Consider the following 25,058-nt stretch of genomic DNA (forward strand, 5'->3'; position numbering starts at 1 on the left):
GAGAACTGTATATGTTGATGGTGTATGGGGGGGGGGGGGGGTGAGAACTGTATATGTTGATGGTATATGGGGGGAGGTGAGAACTGTATATGTTGATGGTGTATGGGGGGGTGGTGAGAACTGTATATGTTTATGGTATATGGGGGGAGGTGAGAACTGTATATGTGGATGATGTATGGGGGGGGGAGAACTGTATATGTGGATGGTGTATGGGGGGGGGGAAGAACTGTATATGTGGATGATGTATGGGGGGGGGGGTGAGATCTGTATATGTGGATGGTGTATGGGGGGAGATGAGAACTGTATATGTTCATGGTATATGGGGGGGAAGTGAGAACTGTATATGTTGATAGTGTATGGGGGGAGGTGAGAACTGTATATGTTGATGGTGTATGGGGGGAGGTGAGAACCCTTTGTTGAATTCCTGACATACACAATACCCCAAACACTTAATAGCCAAGTCTCCCAGCGCAATCTCCGCACAGTTTTCAAGAGAGCAGCAGGTAATATGGAGGCTCCACCTAAAACCCCACCTCTGTATTCCTCCTGCAGCCAGCCAGAGCCCAAAGCAAGATAGAGGCTCCACCTCCGTGTCCCACCTGTAGCACACTGAGTGGATGGAGGTGTTAAGTGCAGGGGGTAGATGGGGAGGGAGAAAGTTTGGCCGGCAGGAGCAGATATCACTGCAGACATGGCGGCACAGTGAGCCACACGTGGTTCGGGTGAGGCACTATCTGGTTAGAGGCAGGCAGAGACACAGACACAACCCTAAGTCTGCTCCTGCAATCCGGGGACAAAACCAGGACAGTGTCCTCAATCTGGGGACTGTCCCCTGAAACCGGGGATGTCTGGTCACCCTAACCTATTGGTATGTACTTTTCCTGTATGGATTATTAGTATGATCTATTGGACGATTCTCATGAGTTTTCACTCTGAGATAAGTACGGTATTTGTTCTTTGTTTCTATAGACTGTTTTGGATCTGTTCGCTGTTCATATCTCTATTTTACCTCTGACATCTTTTGAGGCATCAGGCCTGATTGAGTGCAGACAGAAAATGTCTGATGAGAATTTACTATCAAGATTAGAGATATTTTCTATTTAGGTAAGTAACTCTTTTGAACCACTTCCCATGGATCCAAGTTGAAACTTTGACTTATATTATAATGCGTTCATTACTACTTTGATATTAGGATATATACTACATGGGGTAGATTCAGTAACATTTGCGCAGTTTTTACGCAGGCGTAGGGCACCGTTTTTGCCCTGCGTCCCCGCAAATTTTCTGCGCTACCCTCGATTTACGGAGCAGTAGCTCCGTAAGTTGCATGGGCGCTCCGGCAAAATGCCCGGCGTAAGCGCGCGCAATTTAAATGATCCCGTAGGGGGCGGGAATTATTTAAATTAGGCGCGTTCCCGCGCCGAGCGTAGGGCGCATGCTCCGTCGGGAAACTTTCCCGATGTGCATTGCGGCAAATGACGTCGCAAGGGCTCGCGTAACGTTGTGAATCGGCGTTAGTATGCAATTTGCATACTATACGCTGACCACAACGGGAACGCCACCTAGCGGCCTGCGTAAGAATGCAGCCTAAGATATGAGGGCATAAGAGCCTTATGCCACGCATATCTTAGGCTGCAGTCGGCGTAACGAGCTCTCTGAATCAGGAGAAGTCTTTACGCCGGGGCAAGTAAGCAATTGCGCTGCGTAACTATGGTTACGCAGGCGAAATTGCTCTTTGAATCTGGGCCCATATGTATATGTTCTTTCTTTTTCACATATAATTGCCTTTGATATCCTTTGTGATTCATTTGAATTTTATTATCTACACCTGGTTCTGGTCCACCTGTGTTAACATATACTCCTCGCCAAATTAGGTGCTTCTTACAGCGAAGATCATACAGGTGTGTAACCTTTTCTTGGATTATATGATGATTATTTTTTCCTTTCTTTTTTTCTCTGTTTTTTTTTTTTTTTTAAAGGAAAATGTTTACCTAACTAACAATACATTTGAAATAGAGTCCTTGATTAGAGCCGGTTCACACTGGGGCGATCTGCTATCCGACTTCAGGTCGCCTCAAGTCTCCCCAAGTCGCGCTGTCCAGAAAGGCAATGGAAGTGAATGGGAGCCATCTTAATACACACTACTGAAGTCTCTCCGACTTCAGAAAAGGTTCCTGTACTACTTCAATCAGACTTCTAGGCGACTTGCACCCATTGATTTCAATGCAAGTCGTCTCCAAGTCTGATCCATGTACATAATGAGGCAACTTTTCAGGAAGCAGAGAGGAATTTACCCAGAAGCACCCAGGTACTCCCCTGTCCCCAGGCAGCCCCCCACCTTCCTAGACACTGATTACTTTCAGTTTAGACGTTGTCTCTGTATACCTCTATACACCATGTCTACCAGAGTCAGGGAAGGGAATAGAAGAGAGGCTGTGGATAATGAGTCTCTTATAAGGTTCATCAAGGAGAGACCATGTCTGTATGACAAGACAGACAGACATTACAAGGACCAACTGAAGAGGGACAATGCCTGCCTGGATATTTGTCGCCTGTCCTTTGAGGATTGGGATGTATTGTCCCAGACCGACCGCACTGCCAAATATAAGTTTAACCTTTATTATATGTCTGTTGTCCTTGACTAGGCATGATGGTTGTAGTTCCATACAGGCCCCTTGTTTTCACAGAGAATGGGTGCATGAACTCCCCCCTTGCCTACATCCCTACCCAGCTCTGAGCACCATGCCTTGTTTCCAACCCCTACTCACCTCCAAAGACTACCCCTTCTGGAGATTTGTGGTACTAACAGTTTTGTATAGAACTTTTTACCAAGACAAGCAGTATAATAGATACCTTGCAGACAGCAACAATAGAACACACCAGCAACAGTAGATCCCCTGCCAGCAATAGTAGATCCCCTGCCAGCAATAGTAGATCCCTGCCAGGAACAATAGATCCCTGACAAAAGTAGATCCCTGACAGGAACAATATATCCCCATACAACAACAGTAGATCCCTAACAGGAACACTATTTCACATGAAAACAACAATAGATCATTGACAACAGTATATCCTACCAGGATCAATAGATCCCCTTACAACATCAGTAGATTCCTGACAGGAACAATAGATCCCCTGACAACAATAGATCCCTGACAACAGTAGATCTCTGACAACAACAAGAGATCCCCTTAAAACACCAGTAGATCCCTAACAGGATCACTAGTTCCCCTGACAACAATAGATCCCTGACAACAGTAGATCCCTGACAGGAACAACAGATCCCCCTTCCAACATCAGTAGATCCACTGACAACAAAATAGATCAATGAAAACAGTAGATCTCTGTTAGGAACAATACATCCCCTTACAACAACAGTAGATCCCTAACAGGAACACTAGTTCCCCTTACAACAACAATAGACCCCTGACAAGTGTAGATCCCTGACAGGAACAATAGATCCATGACATGAACAATAGATCCACTTATAACAGTAGATACCCAACAGGAACACTAGTTTCCCTGACAACAACAGTAGATCTCTGACAGGAACAATAGATCCCCTGACAACAACAATAGATCCATGACAACAGTAGATCCCTGACAGGAACAATAGTTCATGTGACAACAACAATAGATCCCCTTAAAACAGTAGATCCCTAACAGAAACACTAGATTCCCTGACAACAACAATAGATCCCTGACAGGAACAATAGTTCCCGTGACAACAGTAGATCCCTGACAGGAACAATAGTTCATGTGACAACAACAATAGATCTCTCACAACAGTAGATCCCTAACAGGAACACCAGTTCCCCTGACAACAATATATCCCCTTAAAACAACAGTAGATCCATAACAGGAACACTAGTTCCCCAGACAACAACAGTAGATCCTGACAGGAACAATAGTTCCCCAGACAACAACAATAGATCCCTGACAACAGTAGATCCCTGACAGGAACACTAGTTCCCCTGACAACAATAGATCCCTAACAATATATCCCTGGCAGGATCAATAGATCAATACTGCCAAACCAGCTGCTATGACAGCTGACATTACTTAACGCACAGAGAGCATTTTGGACACAGAAAAACAGGGAACAGGGAAGAAGAAATGAAACCGGAAGAAGAATGATGTCAAATGAGCTTAGAAGCTCTGATTTGCCACTTCTAACATTCCCTGTCCTGGAGGCAACTTCAAGTTGTGTTGTAAATCGCCCCAGATCGCCCCAAGTCACCTGGTGGTTCATGCTGAAGTCGTGTTGGCGTTGCCTCTGAAAATTGTGCTGGAAGTCGTGTCGCCCCAGTGTGAACCGACTCTTAATAAATCAAGGATAGCACATGTTATGCTTATCTATTCATACACCCTTTTTCTTTATAAAAACAGCTTGTTTGTATCATTTAATTTTCCTTGATTTCCGCACTCGCCCGGGAGATTGCCTTTTTTGGCCTTGAGATTCCCAAGTTTTTGGTGCTGGCTACGTGGGTGAGTTTTTTTATTACTCAAAATTCCATCTTTCCATTGGGTCCTATCCATTCTTATTGTGGGGTTACTATCAGAGGGATTAGTCTATACCTCAGTATTCTACTTTTAATACATGACAATACACCATGAAGATTGGTCACTAGTTATGTATATATTTTGATGTTATTATTGTATATCTGATTCATATGCTTTTTTTGTAGATCTTTTTATGACTTATACTCCTGAAGAAGGGGGTAACCCAGAAACATGTTGAGTGCACAACGGCAAGATTAGTATCCGTACATCCGGTGCGGAATGACCATCTATATCTAAAGTCCCTTGTATGTCAGATAAATGGATGTTTCACATATAGTAGCATCCAATGTCTAGGATTTATGTATTTAAGGCTGATTTTATTATCTATGTTTTTATAAAATAAATGTATATTTTTGTAAATTTACGTTGTAATTCATACCGTACCACGAAAGTCCATATTGCCTCCACAATATCCCATTTTTCTTATCAAGTAGTGTTTTTCACATTCACAGAGTTCTGTGAATGGGTGAACTACAAGTCCCATCTGCCACCACTGCAGATGGCTTGTAGTTCTCAATGAACTGAGTAGGCGCTGATGAGTTTAATGATTCTTCCTGCTGTTCAGTAATTGTCTGCCCATATTGGGGGTACAGGCAAACAGCTGTGCTGAAAGTCTGCAGGAGCCTGACATTGCACCTGCGATTTGCTAATCAAAGGCGCAATGCTTTGAAGGCTCCTAAGAAAAAGAATAATAAATGTTCATTTTTTTTTACCAGCAAAAAAAGTGTGCATTTATTATTTTATTTCACAAAAGTGAACTTAATCTTTAACTTTTCTTAACCAATTGTATTGACTTGCAATGTGCTTCTGAACTTACTAGGAAACTCACACTCCAGAAAGTGTAAATTCCCAAGAACAGCTTCCTTCCCTGTTGCACGTCATAGCCCTATTTTCTTCTGGGATTGTCTAATTACTGTCTGTGCTGGTCCAGCTCCTCCAACTGTCCTTTTGCCTTCTTACACAATCCTTTAAGAAGCAGATGAGCGTGAAATATTATAGTGTCTCATTTGAGTGACAATTTTGAGTCTGTTGGAGCTGTTGACATGACATCCAAGATGGCAGCACCCTGCTGCAGTCTCAGGACGTTCAGGCCGAGTACTCACGAGCAGACATGTCCGATGAAACCGGTCCGTGGACCGTTTTCATCGGACATGTCTGCCCGGGGACTTCTGTTCGATGGCTGTACACACCATCGAACAGAGGTCCGCGCGTCAACAATACGCGTGGCGTTTCCGCGGTGTCGCCGTGTCGATGACGCGGTGTCGCCGCGACAATGACGCGGAGACGTGGGCGGCCTGCCTTTAAAATGCTTCCACGCATGCGTCTAAGTCATTCGACGCATGCGAGGGATGGCGGGCGGCAGGACATGTACGGTAGGTCTGTACAGACGACCGTACATGTCCGGGCGGACAGGTTTCCAGCGGACTGTTTTAAAGCAAGTCCAGGAAACAGTTGTCCGCTGGAAACCTGTCCGATCTGCCCGAAAATGGTCCGCTCGGGCCTACACACGGCCAAACATGTCTGCTGAAACTGGTCCGCGGACCAGTTTCAGCAGACATGTTTGGTCGTGAGTACAGGGCCTCAGATGTCTAAGCAAGGCAGGCTTTTCAGGTAAATGACAAGCCTTAGCTACACGGAATGCACATTAAGACCCCTATCACACTGACGTTCTTTTCAGGCATTTTAGCGCTAGAAATAGCCTCTGAAAAGGCACCTTAAAACTGCCTCCCATTAATTTGCATGAGTGTCTTTACACTCAGGCGGTGCGCTTGATGGATGTTAGAAGTCGCATCTTTGGGGCGGGTTTGGAGTGCTGTTAAAAGCACTCCAAAAACACCCCTGCCCATTGAAATGAATGAGTTGCCTTAAAAGCGTTTCGAATGCGCAGCAAAATGGGCATTTTTGGGATTTTTCTACGGTCACGTTGCTGTTTAATCCTGTGAAAAGTTTAAATTAATAGACTGGCACCAGGGTCTCTTTCAGGAATAATGGCAAATTTACTCCACCTGAAGTGCTTATGGAGTTTTCTAAATATCGTAACTTTATAAGAAGAATATTTTGACTTCAAAACCTTTATTTATAAGGTCTTGAGTCTCCCTGATGACACAAAGCAAAACACTTTGCAAAACGGCCTAAATAATAATGCAAACAAGCATACTTCTTGATACTCCGAAAAGACTGCATATTACCAGGAGTGAAATGGTTATTAGCCACTTGATCACTGGGCACGTAAACCCACTTAATAACCAGACCAATTTTCAGCTTTCGGTGCTCTCACAATTTGAATGACAATTACTCAGTCATACAACATTGTACCCAAATGAAATTTTCGTCCTATTTTTCACACAAATAGAGCTTTCTTTTGGTGGTATTTAATCACCGTTGGGTTTTTAATTTTTTGCGCTATAAGAGAAAAAAGACTGAAAATTCTGTAAAAAAAAATAATTTTTCTTTGTTTCTGTTATAAAATTTGGCAAATTTAGTATTTTTTCTTCATTCTTTTGCATAAATGTGAAAGATGAAGTTCCGCCGAGTAAATAGATACCCAACATGTCACCCTTCAAAATTGCACACGCTCGTGGAATGGCGCTAAACTTCGCTACTTAAAAATCCCCATAGACGACGTTGCAGGGTATTGTGGGGTATTGTGGGGCATTGTGGAGTATTGCAGAGTATGGGGGCATTGCAGAGTATTTTGGGGTATTGCAGAGTATGGGGGCATTGTAGAGTATTGCACAGGGAGGGATGGATGGCTGGATCTGTGACTGCATGTGTCACAGATCCAGCCCGCAGCAGCAGCTGCTGCTGCTTCCGCTCTCTCCCCTCTCCTCTCTCACACTGTACCGTTCGGTACAGAGAGGAGAGGGAGGAACCGGCGTCATCACATGACGCCGGTTTGTTTACTAGTGATCGCTCCGTCATTGGACGGAGCGATCACGTGGTAAACCGCCGCTATCAGCGGCGATTTACCGTGATCAGCCGGGTCTGGAGGACCCGGCGGTCACGGACATTCCCATGTGCGCGCCGCACAGGGTGCGCGGGAGCGCGATTCTGGGAGGACGTACATTGACGCCCTCCCAGAGTTAAGCAACCGCCTTGTAGACGTATTTCGTCTATAGGGCGGTTGTTAAGTGGTTAGTGTCAACGTCCGTCAGTTTGGTTTAATGCCTCATTCACACTGGCACTGTCAAACCTGCATATATATACGTTTAGAAGACATTAGATGCATGTAATTTTTTTTTCAATTATGCTATTCTTACATTTAGAGAAAATTGAATTCTGTTCATCCAGTATCCGACTAGAGTCACTAAGCACAACTAAACGCCTATATACGCGACCAAACACAGCTAAAGTAAAACATATAAGTAAATACAGAAAAATGTATCTGGGAGGCATAAAATATTATATTGTTTATACTGCCTGGAGCACTTTTCATGCATTTAGGAGTGCTAGTGTGAATGAAGCTGTAACGGAATGGCCCGGGACAAACAGAGACTTTGTAAGGATGAGGGGTACTCCTGTACCGGCGTCACCAAGGAGTTTTATGTCTAGGGTCACCTTATGTCCGATAGGGCCATAGGGTGACTGAGAAATTATATCCTAAATTACAGGATAGGGGACATTACTGATAGCTCATATTGCAGGATCTGAGATATTACAAGTTGTTGGTTAATGTTGACCCAAACCAGGTCAATAGACTCCTAAGATATTCCATTAACCATTGTGTAAGGTTGTAGAGGTGTTAATTCAGGTCTGCTCCTAAGACCTTTCCATTGTGTGATAACACTGTTTAACCCCCCTGGCAGTATTCCAGAGCGTGATTCGGGGTGGATTTTTTGTGCTAAAATCGCTATCCCCGAGTCACGCTCGGGGTAGCTATGCAGAGCCTGCAGCGCGCGCTGGCTTACCTTGTTCCTGGATCCAGCGATGCCACCGCGCTGTGTGAGCGAGCGGGACCTCGCTCGATTCACACAGTGTCCTCCTGTGCCGTCGATCTCCGTTCCCTGCGACATTAAGAGGCATGGGAGCGGAGATCGGCGCCAAATTCAAAAAAGTAAACAAACACTATACATACAGTATACTGTAATCTTATAGATTACAGTACTGTATATAAAAAATACACACCCCCCTTGTCCCTAGTGGTCTGCCCAGTGCCCTACATGTTCTTTTATATAATAAAAACGATTCTTTCTCCCTGCAAACTGTATATTGTCCATAGCAACCAAAAGTGTCCCTTTATGTCAAAAATGGTTTTAGATCAGCTAGAAAACAACGATAATAAATTACAATCACTTGCAGAATTGTGCGATAGCGATTTGTGGGGAAATTCGTCATAAAAAAAAAAAATGACAGCGACAATTCTGCAACTGAGCAAATTTCAGTGATTTTGAGTTGATTACATTATTGAATAATTTTTATTAGAATTATATTATTATTTGTTATAATTATTTATAATTATTTATTATATTATAATTTATCATTTTGTTTTAAAAAAAATGTCATACCCGGGATGCCTATTAGTCTCTTGTTTGGTCAGATTTAAGTGAGTTATTCCTAAAAAAAAAAAAAAAATTACAGGCCTACAATATATAACGCCAAATTTCCTTGCAAATAATGGTACCGCTTTCAGCATTTTTTTCTGAAAGAATCATACCGCCAGGGAGGTTAAAGCCCATTGATGGTCAGGTGTGAATACCTTTTTGTCGGAGACAGAAAGTCTGTGTAAGATGTGGATTGAGGGGAACTAATTGTGTGATGCTAACACCGTGAATTCTATGGATAATAGATGGGACTTGTCAAGCTATATGCGGAGCCAGGCTGTCTGGATAATGCATTATGTTACAATTAGTAATTAGCTCAAAGAATGTGATTGAAGCCCCCCAAGGTGTCATGTGTGGGTGGGGAGTTCATTGTTCCTGTGATTAACTTTAACATGCTGTACTGTATATAAGAAAGCTAAGTGTACCATTAAAGATGTCTTCATTTTGAAACCAGAAAGCACAGAGCTGTGTCTCGTCTTATTCTGGGAAATGGGATGGATCGGGTCCTGTTGGTTGGAGTGTCAATAAGCTGTCTTGGGTGGAATGGAATATCGTGAACGGATTTAACCCCTGTTCCATTTGGGGGTTCCGTTACAGAAGCATATGGAATTGCCTACATTTACAAAGGTGCTCAACTTTTGTCCTAGCACTAAGCTGTGTGCAGGCAGCCAAATATTAGTGAACACACTTCAGCTGTACAGACACATCCGCTCAGCTGAGTTTGGCAGTTGGCATTGTCTGACTGGATTCTTGTTGGGTGCTCTCACAATTGAGGGGTCCAGCATTGTGGGGACAACCAAATCACCTGTAGAATGTTGATGGAAAGATGAGCACCTCAGATGACCAAGTCTTCTGTTCCAACAGGGCATCTAGGACTCCAACCTAGCCCAGGCAAGAGAGTTGAGGGACAGACATTTGTCCCAGGGCAAGAAAATCCTGGACAAGATTATGTCTAACAGGTGTAAGTACTCTAATCTGTGAGACGGTTCCAGAGAGGACTTCTGTGAGCTGAGGATCCAACCGAAGGTCTGCAGTGTCCACTGGATACTCACTGACAGGAATAGGGGGGACTGGTCTTTCAGCAGAATCCCTGTAAAAATGGATCAGAGCAGACACCAGGGCAAGTATCTTGGTGAAAGTCCTGGGGACTATGGTCAGGTGGAAATTCTTAACTCACAGGACAAAGTTGAGTCTTTAGACCCAGAATGGACCAGATTTTTTTGAGTCAAATGAGAGAAGGAGCCTCAATTCAAAAGTCTAGTTTGTAGCTCCTGGAAATGCCTCACTCTAACAAATGTGGGTACCCCATAACTGGGAAGAGGGCTTGGAACCAGACTTGTCTTAGATTTGGAACTGGAGGACTGAGAGGGAGGAAATAAAAAAATAAAAAAGGTCCTACTATTGACGGCCAAGTCTTTTTATATTTGGGGAAGGAAAGTAGTTTAACCCCCTGTGATTTAGTTGATATACTTATCCAAGGAGAGGCAAAACAGGCATTCACCTTCAAAGGGTAACTGTTCTAAGCATTTTTTACATATCGCTCTGCAGGTCAGTTTTTAAGCCAAAGTATCGTATGCATGTGAAGAGAGAAAAAAGACTCATCCTGGGGACCTGGTAAAGCATATCTGCAAAGCTGCTCATGCAGTAGCAGAAGGCAAAGATAAGAAGTCTGGGCATAGATGCATAGATGTATGATGTATCTGATGGAACAAGAATCTCAGGCCATGTGTTTAGGCCACAAATCAATGGTCTGTCCCCTTTAAGAAAAAGGGGACAGGGCTCTGCTGCTGGTAAAACACGGTCTTAGACCTGTATAGCACCCTGTGGCTAACTTAATGTGATGCACCATGTGCCACAGAGAGAGAGCCCAAGCAGTATCTAGTGCCCTCAGCAACATTACAGGCCTGCCCCCATCTTCATTCTGGGGAGCGTCCTTTGCCCTAAAGCCAAGCAGAGTCAATCAATCTGGAAGCTGCAGCAATAGCCACAATGGCTACAGTTTAGCCAGGAATCTTGAGAGAAGAAGCATCTTGATAAAAGAATCATCAGAAGAGAGATAAAAAAAATCCCCAGTAAAGATAAGAGGTCAAATTTTTTTTTGCCAGTGTTGTTACCAAAAGGGATCTGCATATACTGTAACCCATGGTAATGACGAAGACCCTGTGTCCTTTGAACAACTAAATTATTATTATAACTCTATGCAGGGGGAAGACATCTAGATATAACATAATTAGATATATGATATATGTAGCTGAGTAATAAACACAATCCTCTGGAAATTCTGGAAAGTCTATAGAACGCCACGCAGCCCCTGGTGATACATGTTTCTGTCATTCTGTAATGCTTTGCTTACACTGCAGTCTTCCATAGTGTGTTTAGGGGGCCCTATACATTTTTACTCTATACTTCTCGCCACTGCTGATGGGTCACACACACACACATTCCTTTAAGAATGGTTGCAGCTAGCTCTCAGCTGTCCTCTGATACTGTCTATCGTTAAACTGATTTGGCTGGAGTTCAGATATAGATTACGTTTTACTTGAGGTTTTGGAAGCGCACCGATCTCCTCTGAATTGCACTATATGGGATAAAGTAACACATCAAAGATATTAGGATTCCCTGAACAATACATTCATTCACAGTATACTGTAAATGTACAAGGCAGAGAAAAACAACATCAACAGGGCAGTTGTTTTAAGTTTGGAGCTGTATATATACCTGCGCAAGTGGTTCAGAACGGTCATGTTGGCAAACATGTAATACAAGTAATAGGCATAAGGTGGGTTGTCATCATCTCTCCAGTTCTCAGGCAGAGGACTCTCCATATTAAATATACGATGCTCAGGTTTTGATTCATCATCCACACTGTCAAATCCATCCACCTGATTAACATAAAAGAATATGTTAAGAATTAGTGTTTTACCACTTCACCTCTCATATCTGTATACCCCTTATGGACCAGAGCAATTTATACATTTCCAATATGTCATTACCCAACCACCTCAATACCAGCATGCTACAGGAAAGAAACTTTTCAGACCACTTTTAATTTTCAGGGCTGTAATGGGTTGACTGAGCTCAAGTCATACAATAGTGTGCGCAAATACATTTTATATAATTTGTTTATACAGATAAAGTTTTCTTGGTGGCATTTAATAACTGTACAAACACCCCCAAAATTGCTGCATATATCATCAGCAAGGCGTTAATTATATATAAAAATGCTAAGGTACCCAAAACTGTTAACCTCTATGTAACACTATCTCCCAAAACATTAAGCTTTAGTTTAGGTCAATGTAGCATACAACAGTGCAGCAGAGTGCAAGGGTCTGGACTATGGGGGTTATTTACTAAACCTGCATGGTACAAAATCTGGCACAGCTCTGAATAGTAACCAATCAGCTTCTATGTTTTATTGTCAAAGCCTAATTGAACAAGTTGAAGTTAGAAACGTATTGGTTACTATGCACAACAAAACGATTCTGAGTAAACCAGTTTTCGTAAATCTCCCCTTATGTAATGTACAGAATAGCTTGCAGATTTCTGTGGTTAGGAATTAGTCTTGGGTGTACTTTGGGTGTTCTCCTGCTGGTCTGTGTACCCCTTTCTGCTCAGTGTGCCTGTTTTGTGGTTAGTGTGCTCCCCTTTCATTGGTGGTCTGTGGAAGCAATGTTACCTGAAAAGCGTTGCACATGTCCTCTGCCACTTCCTCCCAGCTCTCTCTCTTTATGTTTACATAACTATGATTGGTTCTCAGTTATCCCAAGGCACAAAGCTACTCAGTTTGGGTCTGTGCCTTTAGCCTGCGATTTGCACTGTCCAATGACAGAACAATCACAGGCATCGTGCACATGCTTGGCGCTTGCACACTCTGAACAAACGTGGACCTTTAAAATGTTCACTCAGAATGACCATTGCCCCAACGAGCTGTTTAACTACAATAGCTGGTCAGCAAGTGGATAAGAACAAAAAAAAATAACAATCAAAACAAATGAGCAAATGCAATTCCTGACTATTAATAGTGCCAAGGAGAGCAGTGGCAGAGGAAATAAAGCTGGATGTAAAAGATGTGTCATAAAAACTTTGTTAAGGTTTTCAGGGTATATCTCTTGCGTTCAAAATCCTTAATTGGTTGAAATTGAATAAGAGAAATTATGACTTTCCTGTAAATTACATATTTTGGAATACAGCACAGGACACAGGCAAATTATTCATAGATTATGGATTAAAGGCTCATACCTTCAGGTGACTTGACACTGGCAAAGCTTTTAATGACATGCCCTCTATAATCTCATTCCACTTCTTGACTCCTCAATTTTGTGGCAAGCAATGCAGATTAATCATGGAATGGAAGGTGGGCCTATGTGCTGTACTGTGCTTCAAGATGTGGCCTTTAAAGGTATGTCAAATATCCTGTTATCTTATTTCCACAGTACAGGACACAGGCAAAGTATGCATAGACCCTCGGAAATACTCAAACAATGAATGAGAATGGTGGGAAACAACTAAGCAAACAGAACAGTCAGAAAAAAACCACACCGGTCCAAAGACCCAACTTCAAAAACCTAGCGGCCTGAAAACGACATCCGCAAAAGACTGAATGTCCACCTGAGAGAAGAAGCATGGTTGTTTTATGTGAACAAGATGTTGTGTTGGAGAGGTCTCATATTCCGAATTTTCTTTTTTGGAAGGAAAACCTTTGCTTGGGATGTGTCAAGGACCAAGTATTCTGGGAGAGAATCAGAGAGCAGATTTTTGGAAATTGGAACACCTGAATCTAAACATCTGTGGACTTTTGCAGACAGCTATAAGGGAGATGATTCCTCAGGAGAAGATTGTCTAGATAACCTCTGACTTGGATTCCCTAAGTTCTAAGCAGGGCAATAAGTGGTGCTATGACTTTTTTGAAGACTCTGGGAGCAGAGGACAGACTGAAGGGCAGGGCAACAACTTGGAAATGGCTGGTAGAAAGTGCTGATGAAGTGGATAAATGAGAATCAGCAGATAGGCATCTTGGATGTGTACAGTATGGATGTCAGGTATTCCCCTTTCTCTGGGGGGTAATTACCTACATTGCAGATTCCATGCAATATTTTGTAATTTGAAAGTATTTGTTGAAGGATTGTAAGTCTAGAGCAGGATGAATATCTCCATTGGGCTTTGGTACTATGAACAGGTTTGGATAGAATCTTGTGGAGGTAATGGCACAACCCTGGAACAAGAGATGGTTTGGGACATTCTGCAAATTTGACCTTTCTTGGGTAGTTTTTGGTTAAGAGAAGAAAGCAGTGAGGGGGTAGGGTTTTGAACTCTATCATTTACACCTTTTAAACCACCAATTGAACCCACAGGTTTTTGATGTCTTTGAATCAGAGAGAGGCAAATGGTAAATAGCGTCCCCCCAGTGAGGGTGCTTCATTTGTTAGGAATGGGCTTTAGGGAACACTTTGGCCCAGATTCAAGTAGAATCGCGCAATATTTGCGTGGGCAAAGAGCAAATTTTTTTCTCTGCGCCCACGCAAATATTGCGCTCTGCCCGCGATTCACGGAGCAGTTGCTCCGTAAATTGCGCGGGCAATATGCTAAGCAGCCGGGCGCAAGGCTGCCTAATGTAAATAATCCCGCCGGGGGCGGGAATCATTTAAATTAGGCGCGCTCCCGCGCCGAGCGAACAGCGCATGCTCCGTCGGGAAACTTTCCCGACGTGCATTGCGGCAAATGACGTCGCAAGGACGTCATTTCCTTGTAAGTGAACGTGAATGGCGTCCAGCGCCATTCACGGTTCACTTACGTAAACGACGTGAAATTTGAACGTCGCGAGCGGGAGGCGCAGCTATACTTTAGCATTTGCTGCGCCTGCTATTAGCAGGAGCAGCCTTATGCTAAAGGCGCCGTACGGAAACTCCGTACCTTGCGTGAGAAGGGCCCGCGCAACTTTTGTGAATCGGTGGTAGTATGCAATTTGCATACTATACGCCGATCACAATGGCCGCGCCCCCTAGCGGCCAACGCAAGAATGCAGCCTGGGATGTGAAGGCATAAGGAGGCTTATGTCTGTCACATCCTAGGCTGCAGTCGGTGTAACGAGTTTCCTGAATCAGGAGCACTCGTTACACCGGAGCAAGTAAGCCCTTGCGCCGCGCAACCTATGGTTGCGCGGGCGCAAGTGCTTCTTGAATCTGGGCCACTGTGGGTAGATAAATTAGGTGTGTTGCATTTTAGGAGATAGATGCTCCTGAACAGAAGAGATTGGAATCTTCCTCTGTGGAAGTAAAACCTTCCCCCCCCTTACATCTCTAAAGTGTTACTAAACCCAGGACCCTGCATTCACTATATCTGGTCTCCCACAGTAGACAGAACATGGAAATTCAATAGTTTTAGTAAATATAAACTGCTATATAATACCTTTTTCCATTAGTATTATATAACAATCTTGTGACTTTTAGCACTGTCTGCTTAAAACTAGTAGGAGTTTTAATTTTTTCCCTGATCTTCTGTCTGGACAGTGCTGATTGGCCCTGTGCTGATCACATGCACTCTCTTTAAGAAAAAAATAATAACTCTCTAACAATACACACCAAACTGAGTATGTGCAGCCTGCCTTGTAGAGCTCTGTTCTATCAGGAGATGGGTTGGAGTCAGTTAAAGAAGAGGAGAATCAGAGGAAACAGGTTTACACAACCTTTATACACAATGCAGAGGATTAACCCCACAGTGAGTATAACAAGCATGCTTTACTGAATATACACACAGATTTTACTGTTGTGGGTTTAGTTACACTTTAATGAATCGGTCAAGTTCCTCCCAAAAATACATCTGCCTTGAAAGAGCATACATGTGAGGTGTTTTTTGCAGGCAGTCTCAGCTCTCCAGACTCTGAGCCACAAGATTTTGCACATGTGAATGGAGATTAAAGCCATTCTGGAAATGTGTCTCATGACATGTTCCTAGGCATCCACACCAAACAGGAGAGCAGACGACGATTGAAGTATTTGTTCCATTAAAATCACGGTCATGGAACACAGGATGGTTGTTCGATGCCCTAATCCAGTTAGCTGCAGTAAAGTTGCAAAGAAAGCTGGTTGCAAAGCTGGGCCTCTTGGAGCAAAGACAGCCTTCAGAGGTCTTATGGGCCGTACACACGACCGAACATGTCTGCTGAAACTGGTCCGCGGACCAGTTTCAGCAGACATGTTCGGTCGTGTGTAGGCCCGAGCGGGCAGGATTCCAGCAAACATTTGCCCGCCGGGCCTTTTTCCAGCGGGCAAATATTTCTGGACTTGTTTTAAAACAGCCCGCTGAAATCCTGCCCGCTCGGACATGTTCGGTCATCTGTACAGACCTACCGTACATGTCCGAGCGCCCGCCATCCCTCGCATGCGTCGAATGACTTCGACGCATGCGTGGAAGCATTGAACTGGCAGGGCCGCTCATGTCGCCGCGTCATCGTCGCGGACACACCCCGCGTATTGTTTACGCGTGGATTTCTGTATGATGGTGAGTACAGCCACCATACAGAAATCCCCGGGCAGACATGTACGGTGAAAACGGTCCGACGGACCGGTTTCATCGTACATGTTTGCTCGTCTGTACCCGGCCTTAGACTTTCTATGTGAAGAATAGCTGGCAAGTGAGGGTATTACCCTGCAGGGTACTCATAGAGTAGCATGCAGAATGTGGAGTAATCATGTCTGGAAGAAGTACGTAGCAACCGTAGTGTAGACTGTCCTGCAACAAAGCTTTGTGGAGAAAGGGTGGGAGGAAGCGCCAGTGTACCTTATAAAGGCTCCAGGCGGAAGTGGTGGTAAAGTGTGCAACCAGTGGTGTGATGTTATACCTGGTCATCCACCTGAAACTGAGCCCTTAAGTGTTTACATTTTTAGCACTGAGTTTGAAAAGTTTACAGTGTGAAGGGAAGACTTTAAAAACATAGCCCTCTTATTACAGCAACGGTCAGAGATATACTGTAGGGTGACCATGATTTACCTGTCTATGACCTGTCCTCTCTTTCAGCCCACCCCTATCAGCACCCCCTCTTTGTCAGTGCCCCCTCTCTGTCAGTGCCCCCTCCCTCTCTGTCTGCGCCCCCCCTATCAGTGCCCCCATCCCCCTCCGTCAGTCAGCCCACCTCTGTCAGCCCCCTCCCCCTCTGTCAGCCCTCCACCCACTCTCTGTCAGCCCCCCCACCCCCTCTCTGTCAGCTAACCACCCCCTCCCTGTCAGCCAGTCACTCCCTCTCTGTCAGCCAGCCCACCTCCCCCTCTGTCAGTCAGCCCACCTGTCTCTATCAGCCCACCCCTCTCTGTCAGCCACAGCAGGGTGCATCGTGCCAGCCACACCCACTGACTCACTGCATGAAGCCAGGCCAGCCACCCACAACAGGGTGCACCATGCCAGCCACCCACTGACCCACAGCAGGGAGCCAGGCCAGCCATCCACAGCAGGATGCTGGAAGAGAGCAGAGAAAAGACACCCAAAGCCCTCAGGACATGTCCTGACACTTGCTGAGAAGACAGAGCAGCCCGAGCGATGGCACAGGTAAGGCTGCAATAATGGCACAGGTCGGGCTGCAATATTGGCACAGGGGGGGCCAAAATAATTGGCACAGGGCGGGCTGCATTTCTTTGGCACAGGGCGGGCTGCATTTCTTTGGCACAGGTCAGGCTGCATTTCTTTGGCACAGGTCAGGCTGCATTTCATGGGCACTGGTAAATATTTTGGTACACCATTTAGTTAAGAATATATTTTTTCTTGTTTTCCTCCTCTAAAACCTAGGTGCGTCTTATTGTCAGGTGTGTCTTATAGAGCGAAATATACGGTATATCCCTATGGCTCAACTTTGTGGTACTTTGGAATATACCCCTTTTTTCTTGGTACAGTTCAGTTTTTTCTTATAGGGAAGGCGCCCAGTGGGCGTGTCCCAGAATGCTTTGCCGGTGTCCAATCACTTGAAGGTATAAGCCTATATATAATGCAGGGTCTATGAATACTTTGCCTGTGTTATTTACTGTACATTTAAGATACATATTTTATGAATTTAGTTCACCTTTATTTAAAAAAGTAATGGGGGAGCTTTACTAAAACTGGTGTACACAGAATCTGGTGCAGCTGTGCAAAGTAATCAATTAGCTTCTAGGATTTATTGTCAAAGCTTAATTGAACAAGCAGAAGTTAGAATCTGATTGGCTACTATGCACAGATTCTATGTGCACCAGTTTTGAAAATCTTGATCATTGGGGGAGTTCTTAAAAATGAACTCCCAGCAAATACAAGAAAAATACTTTAATGCAGTTTTTTCTACAACAACTTGAATGACAACTTTTGCAAAAAAAAATGATGTATATGATAGATGTGGTTAATATTAGGGTTGCACCGATACCAATACTAGTATCGATATCAGTGCCAATACTGAGCATTTGCACGAGTACTTGTACTCGTGCAAATGCTCCGATGCCTAATCCGATACCTGGGCAGTCAGGGGGTGATCGGTGCACCAAACTACCTATATAGATTTCAATAAAGCAACTAACAGCCGCTTCACCTCCTTTCTCCCTCCTGTGGCTTTCAGCTGCTTTATTGAAATCTATACAGGGAGATCGGTTCTGTAACGGCCCCCACCACCACACCAATCATCCCCTGACTGTCCCCTGTGTCCTCCTTCATGCTCCCAAGGTCCCCCACCATGTCCTCCTCCGCTCCCCCTTCATGTCCTCCTCCGCTCCCCCCTGTCCCAGATCTGTCAGGATGGAGAGCAGAGGAAGGAGCTGGTAAATATGTAATTTACCGGCTCCTTCCTTTTCTGAATGCACAGAGTCAGTGATCACTGACTGTCCATTCATAACTGAGCATTGTAAACTGTACCCTCTCCATTCATCTTTAGTTCAGCTGAGGCTACAGAGAAAGAGACTGGGGAATCTGTGTTCTCAGTCCCTTTCCCTGTCTCAAGGGGAAGATGTCAGGGGTCTGTTTAGAACCCTGATATCTCACCAAAGCCCCCCAAAGCCCAACCAAAAAGGAAACATTTTAATAAACAAATAGTAAAATTGTAAAAATAATAAAAAATTAAATAAAAAAACACTGACACTGTCAACCCCCCCCCCCCCCAAAAAAAAAGAAAAGCATTGTAAAAATAACCAAAAATATAACAATTGTAAACAAATAATACAAAAATAAATTGTAAAAATAAAATTGTAAAAAATAAATAAAATAAAACTACTGACACAGTTTACACCTAGTCAGTGCCACCTATCGGTGCTCGTCAGTGCTACTGTCACATGACATTAAAAAAAGTATCAGTAATCGGTATCGGCAAGTACTTGAAAAAAGTATCGGTACTTGTACTTGCTCTTAAAAAAGTGGTACCGGTGCAACCCTAGTTAATATAAATACATTATTTAGTATATGAAGTATTTTTTATTTCATATGCATTTAGATTTTGCCATATTTACCTGCAGACCAGGTTGTCAATTGACACTGACTATAACATGTGACAATGCAGTTTACATCTACTGTATACTATCTTCAATGGCACACGGATCCCTCTGGGTTATCATTTCCCGCTCACCCAATTTGTGTTGTTTATCTGTTTTGGGCCCCAGATTTGTAACTTGACATTTACCACTTAGTTCAAATATTTCAATAATAAAGTTGATTTCAGACACATTGCATTAAAATTTGTAAGTAATATATTAATTTACACAGACAAGTCTGTAATCAAACTATAAACCTAATGAGCTGAGGAGTTGTGTGATAAGTCTTAGGATCCACATGACTCACATGTTCTAAAAACAGATGCAGTTCTGGATGACTAGCAGGATTCACAGTGACTTCAAAAAGAGGCAGGAAAATGTTCTCCAAAATCTCCTGGAAATTATTAACCTGCTTTTTACTTCGAAACACATCACTGAAGGGAGAGCAAAATGGAAAAGTAATGTTACATGATAAAAAGACACATTACATGATGCTAAAAACAGGTTTAAAAAGAAGAATAGCTCACTACAACCTATTAGGCAGGGTTGATTTGCTAAGGGAATAGAACATGTTCACTTTGTAAAGGGAGTTTTCACCTACCTTTGTGAATGAGAAAAAGCTAGGTGAAAATTCACGTTGCAAAGAATACCCAATCATATGCAAGAAAATTCATGATTTTTTTGTTTGCACATAGATGGATGATTGAAGTTGGCAAGGATTCATCTTAGTCACTGAGCTCATTTAAAATTCACTTTGCAAAGTATTCTATTTCTTTAGAAAATAACCCCATATTTTAATACATCATGTACATCAAGTGTCTATATAACATTCACTGATCAGCCATGAAACATACAGTAAATCTGGGTAAATAGTTTTAACTGTTAACCAACAATAATTCTGGCTTCCACAGACTGGCTACAGTATGTGCTCATGTTGTACTCAAATTAGTCCTGTCAATTTAAGAAGGTGCTCCTAACAATAAGAAAACTGTCAAAGGACATCAGGGACAAAATGGTAGACCTGCACAAGGCTGGAATGGGCTAAAGACCATCAGCAAGAAGCTTGGTGAGAAAGAGAACATTTGGGTTTTTGGCTTTAACTCAACTTGTCCTGTTTGAAGGAAAAATGCTGACTCTGGGCCAGATTCTCGTCGAAACGGCGTTGGCGTAGTGTAAGCCATTTACACTACGCCACCGCAACTTACTGGAGCAAGTGCCATATTCTCCAAGCACTTGCTCCGTAATTTGCGGCAGCGTAGTGTAAAAAGCCTGGCGTATGGCCGCGTAATTCAAAGGGGGCGGCTTGTATTCAAATTAAGCGCGCCCCCGTGCCGATTGAACTGCGCATGCGCCGGGCTGAAAAATAGCCCAGTGCGCATGCTCCAGTTCACGACGGAAAACGTCAATGATGCCGACGTAAGCGTCATTGATACTTAACATGGCATACGGCGGACTGGCGTAAGGTTACCCCTCATATAGCAGGGGTAACCTTACGCTTACGGAAACGACGTAAGCGACGACTACGCGATGCAAATTCGTTCGGGAAACGGCGTATCAGGCTCATTTGCATAGTCAAATGAGACCTGAACGTAAACGCCACCTAGCGGCCGGCGTCGCATTACATCTAAGATCCGACGGTGTAAGTGACTTACACCTGTCGGATCTTGGCCGTATCTATGCGAAAATGATTCTAGGAATCACTCGCATAGATACCCGGCCTCAGAAACAGAGATACGACGGTGTTTCCTGAGATACACCGTCGTAACTCTTCTGAGAATCTGGCCCTCTGACCCTAAGTAAACCATCCTTACAGTCAAGCACGGAGGTGGAAACATTATGCTTTGGGGCGGTTTCTCTGTTGAACGGACAGGGCCATGTATTGTAAAATCTTGGATGAGAACCTTCTTCTCTCAGTCAGAACACTGGCAATGGGTCGTGGATGGGTTTTCTAGCATGATAAGGACACAAAATATACCACCAAGGCAACAAAGGAGTGGTTCAAGAAGAAGCATATTAAGGTCATGGAGAGGCCTAGCCAGTCTCCAGACCTTAGTCCTATAGACAATTTATGGAGGGAGCTGAAACTTTGAGTTGCCAAGCAACAGCCAAGAAACCTTAAAGTGGAGTTCCGACAGTTTTTTTTTAAAGTCAGCAGCTACAAATACTGCAGCTGCTGACTTTTAAAACATGGACACTTACCTGTCCAGGCTCCGATGTGGGAGCAAAATACGTGTATTAGACAGGTATCTTCTCCCCTGCCCACTGAAAGATGCCAAATGTGACACTGGAGGGGGGGGGGGGGGGGGAGGATTCTGAAAAGCAGAAGTTCCATTTTTGGGTGGGCTGAGCTTTAAGGATTTAGAGATCTGTAAAAAATAGTCAACCAAAATCCCTCCTAAAATGTGTGCAAACTTGGTAACCAACTACAAGAAACGTCTTACCTCTGTGCTTGCCAACAAACGTTTCTCCACCAAGTACTAAGTAATGTTTTGCTGGGGGATCAAATACTTATTTTACTCACTAACTGCAACTGCTGCTCACAATTATTATTTTTTCCTGGCATGAACGACTAGAAATGGTAGAATATTAAATTGAGACTACATACTATTTTGTAAGATACACACAAACACGGGGAGACCATGCAAACTCTATAGAGATTTATAAAATGATCATGTTTTACTTTGGGATCACTTTTATAAAACTTACTTTAGCATGGAGCACCAGGTTGCAAGACAGGGTATATGAAATGAATAAAGAATAAATACAGAAAATCTGATTACATTGCATATGAATTACTCACAAAAGTCGTGGGACTTGCACAAGCCATCGAACGTTGTTTGAGTGCACTTTATGACTGACAGCCCAGTAAGCTAAACTGTCCCATTCTTTGCGGGACCGACCATATATTGATAGGCGCAGTTCTGCATTCTGATATTTGCTCTCCTCCAAGTCAGACATCACTTCCTGTAAAAGAGCTAAAATATATTAGAACATATCCTAAAAACCTACCCAAATTAAACAAGATTTGAATTATGACAGGCCTCAATGAAAATCAAATAAAGCATTCTTATGATAAATTTTCATTGATGCACTTCTATTTAAAAAAAAAAAAAAACTTTATGGCCCGGATTCACAAAGCACTTGCGCCGACGTATCTCGAGATACGCCGTGTAAGTGCAAATATGCGCCGTCGTATCTGTGCGCCGTGCCCACAAAACTAAGATAAGCCTAAAAACAGACTTCATTCCACTGACGTAACTTGCCTACGCCGGCGTAGAGTGGGCGCATATTTACGCTGGACGCATGTGGCGCTCCCATTGATTTTCTATTCAAATATGCAAATGAGGGAGATATGCCGATTCACGATCGTACTTGCGCCCGATGCAGGCTACGACTGGTGCGCGTAAGTTGAACGTACGGCGTAAAGTTATGCCCCATAAAGGAGGTGTAACTCAGCAGCATCCATGCAAAGGGCTGCACCAGGGAACACAAGCCCGCATATTTTACGTAGTTTACGTTGGACGTGAATATGACTAGGCGTAGGTTACGTTCACGCCGTAGGCAGTGATCCGGCGTATCTTAGGCAGTTGTTTCGACGTGATTGTGAGCATGCGCACTGGGATGCGTCCACGGGACGGCGCATGCGCCGTTCATTATACGTATCTGTCTAGCGCTCGGCCCATCATTTGCATGGGGTCACGCCTCATTTGCATGGCTCACGCCCACTTCCACCTACGCCAGCTTACGCCTAGGAAACTAGGAAACCCAGCGCAATTTTGGGAGGAAGTGCTTTGTGAATTGAATGCTTGCCTCTCTGCGCTGCGTCGGCGTAGCGTAAAGGAGACCTTTCCTCTTCTTGGTCTTCCCCAGTGATGTAGCAGAGGTACATCAGAGGGGGCAGGGTCACGTGACGGGTGGCTCTGCCTCCTCTATATAAGAAATGTCACAGCTTCAGCCGCTCATTCGCTGGGCTGTGCCCAGCGGTGAGAGGAGGTCCGGGATGCTGCTGCGCCGGATGGATGGATCTTCACATCGCCGGAGCGGAGATCACCCGACGCTGGATCTTCTCATCGCGGGAGATCACCCGCACCCGTCGCAGGATCAGGACAACGCAGGAAGCCGGGAACGAGTGGATTTTTCAGCGCTGGATTTTTTTTTTTTTTTTTTTTAAATAAAGGACTTTATTCTTTTGTGTCAGTGTGTTTTTTTTACAATACTTTTTACTTCCTTCGTGAAATGGTAGAGGTACAGTGTACCCCATTACCATTTCACACAGGGGGGGGGGGTCAGGATCTGGGGGTCCCCTTTGTTAAAGGGGTCTTCCAGATTCTGATAAACCTCCCGCCCGCATACCCCCACAACCACCGGGCAAGGGTTGTGGGGATGAGACCCTTGTCCCCATCAACATGGGGACATCCTCCCCATGTTGAGGGCATGTGGCCTGGTGCGGTTCAGGAGAGAGGGGGGGCCGCACTCTGTCCCCCCCTCTTTTCTGCGGCCGGCCAGGTTAACGTGCTCAGATAACGGGTCTGGTTATGGATATTTAGGGGGAACCGCACGTCATTTTTGTTTTAAATTGACGGCGGGGTTCCCCTGAATATCCATACCAGACCTGAAGGGTCTGGTTATGGATATTTAGGGGGAACCGCACGTCATTTTTGTTTTAAATTGACGGCGGGGTTCCCCTGAATATCCATACCAGACCTGAAGGGTCTGGTTATGGATATTTACCGGGAACCACACGTCATTTTTGTTTTAAATTGACGGCGGGGTTCCCCTGAATATCCATACCAGACCTAAAGGGTCTGGTTATTGAATTTGCGGGGACCTCCGTTCGGGTTCGCTCAACCCTAGTAATAAAAAATCGGGTACGATTTATCGCACAGTCATCCGATTTAGTACGATTTACATTGACCACAATATAAAAAAAAAAACGGACACGATTGTAATACGATTTCAAATCAGGACCAAAAATCGTGGGCAGACACGTTTTTTGATACGATTTTAAATCGTATTAAATCGTATGCGGATCAAATCGGATGCACTTGGGGACCTAAATTAATGAATGGCAGTGAATGGATCCGTTTTGCCATACAGATTTGTACGATTTTAAAGCTAAAATCGTGAGTAAAAAACGGATGACAAAATCGTGGTGTGAATGCACCCTTAGCTTTACTGAAAAGAGACATAGATGTAAACTGAATATTTGATTCTATTGTGCTCAGTCAGGTCACTTCGTCCACAGGTGTCCAAACAAATGAAGAAAAACAATTGCATTCACAAAGAGAATTGTCCACATCTAGGGAACAAGTGAGATCCATTAGATTGTCCATCATCACCCTGTCAGGGCTGGACTCAGTCCTTCCTTCTCAGAGCTCTGTGCCCAGCTGTTGAATAATTGCCAGTACTATTCATTCTACAGTGACTCACCTGGTCATTCTACAGTGACACTCACACTGACAGAGTGTGTGGCGAGTAGGGATGA

General features: G+C 44.0%; 1 protein-coding gene across 3 annotated transcripts in view; it reads right to left on the minus strand.

Annotated features, from left to right (window-relative positions):
• Positions 1–25,058, minus strand: part of AMPD2 (adenosine monophosphate deaminase 2) — a 368,990-nt gene that overhangs the window by 54,357 nt on the left and 289,575 nt on the right. For all 3 annotated transcript variants that reach the window (XM_040337637.1, XM_040337638.1, XM_040337639.1), the window contains exons 12-14: positions 22,374–22,537; positions 19,881–20,007; positions 11,823–11,986 (exon numbers count right to left, since the gene is read on the minus strand). In XM_040337637.1, the coding sequence (XP_040193571.1) occupies positions 11,823–11,986; positions 19,881–20,007; positions 22,374–22,537 (455 nt within the window). The remainder of the gene's footprint in view (positions 1–11,822; positions 11,987–19,880; positions 20,008–22,373; positions 22,538–25,058) is intronic.

Source organism: Rana temporaria, chromosome 2 (genome assembly GCF_905171775.1).
Source record: "Rana temporaria chromosome 2, aRanTem1.1, whole genome shotgun sequence".
In the NCBI taxonomy this organism is placed as follows: domain Eukaryota; kingdom Metazoa; phylum Chordata; class Amphibia; order Anura; family Ranidae; genus Rana; species Rana temporaria.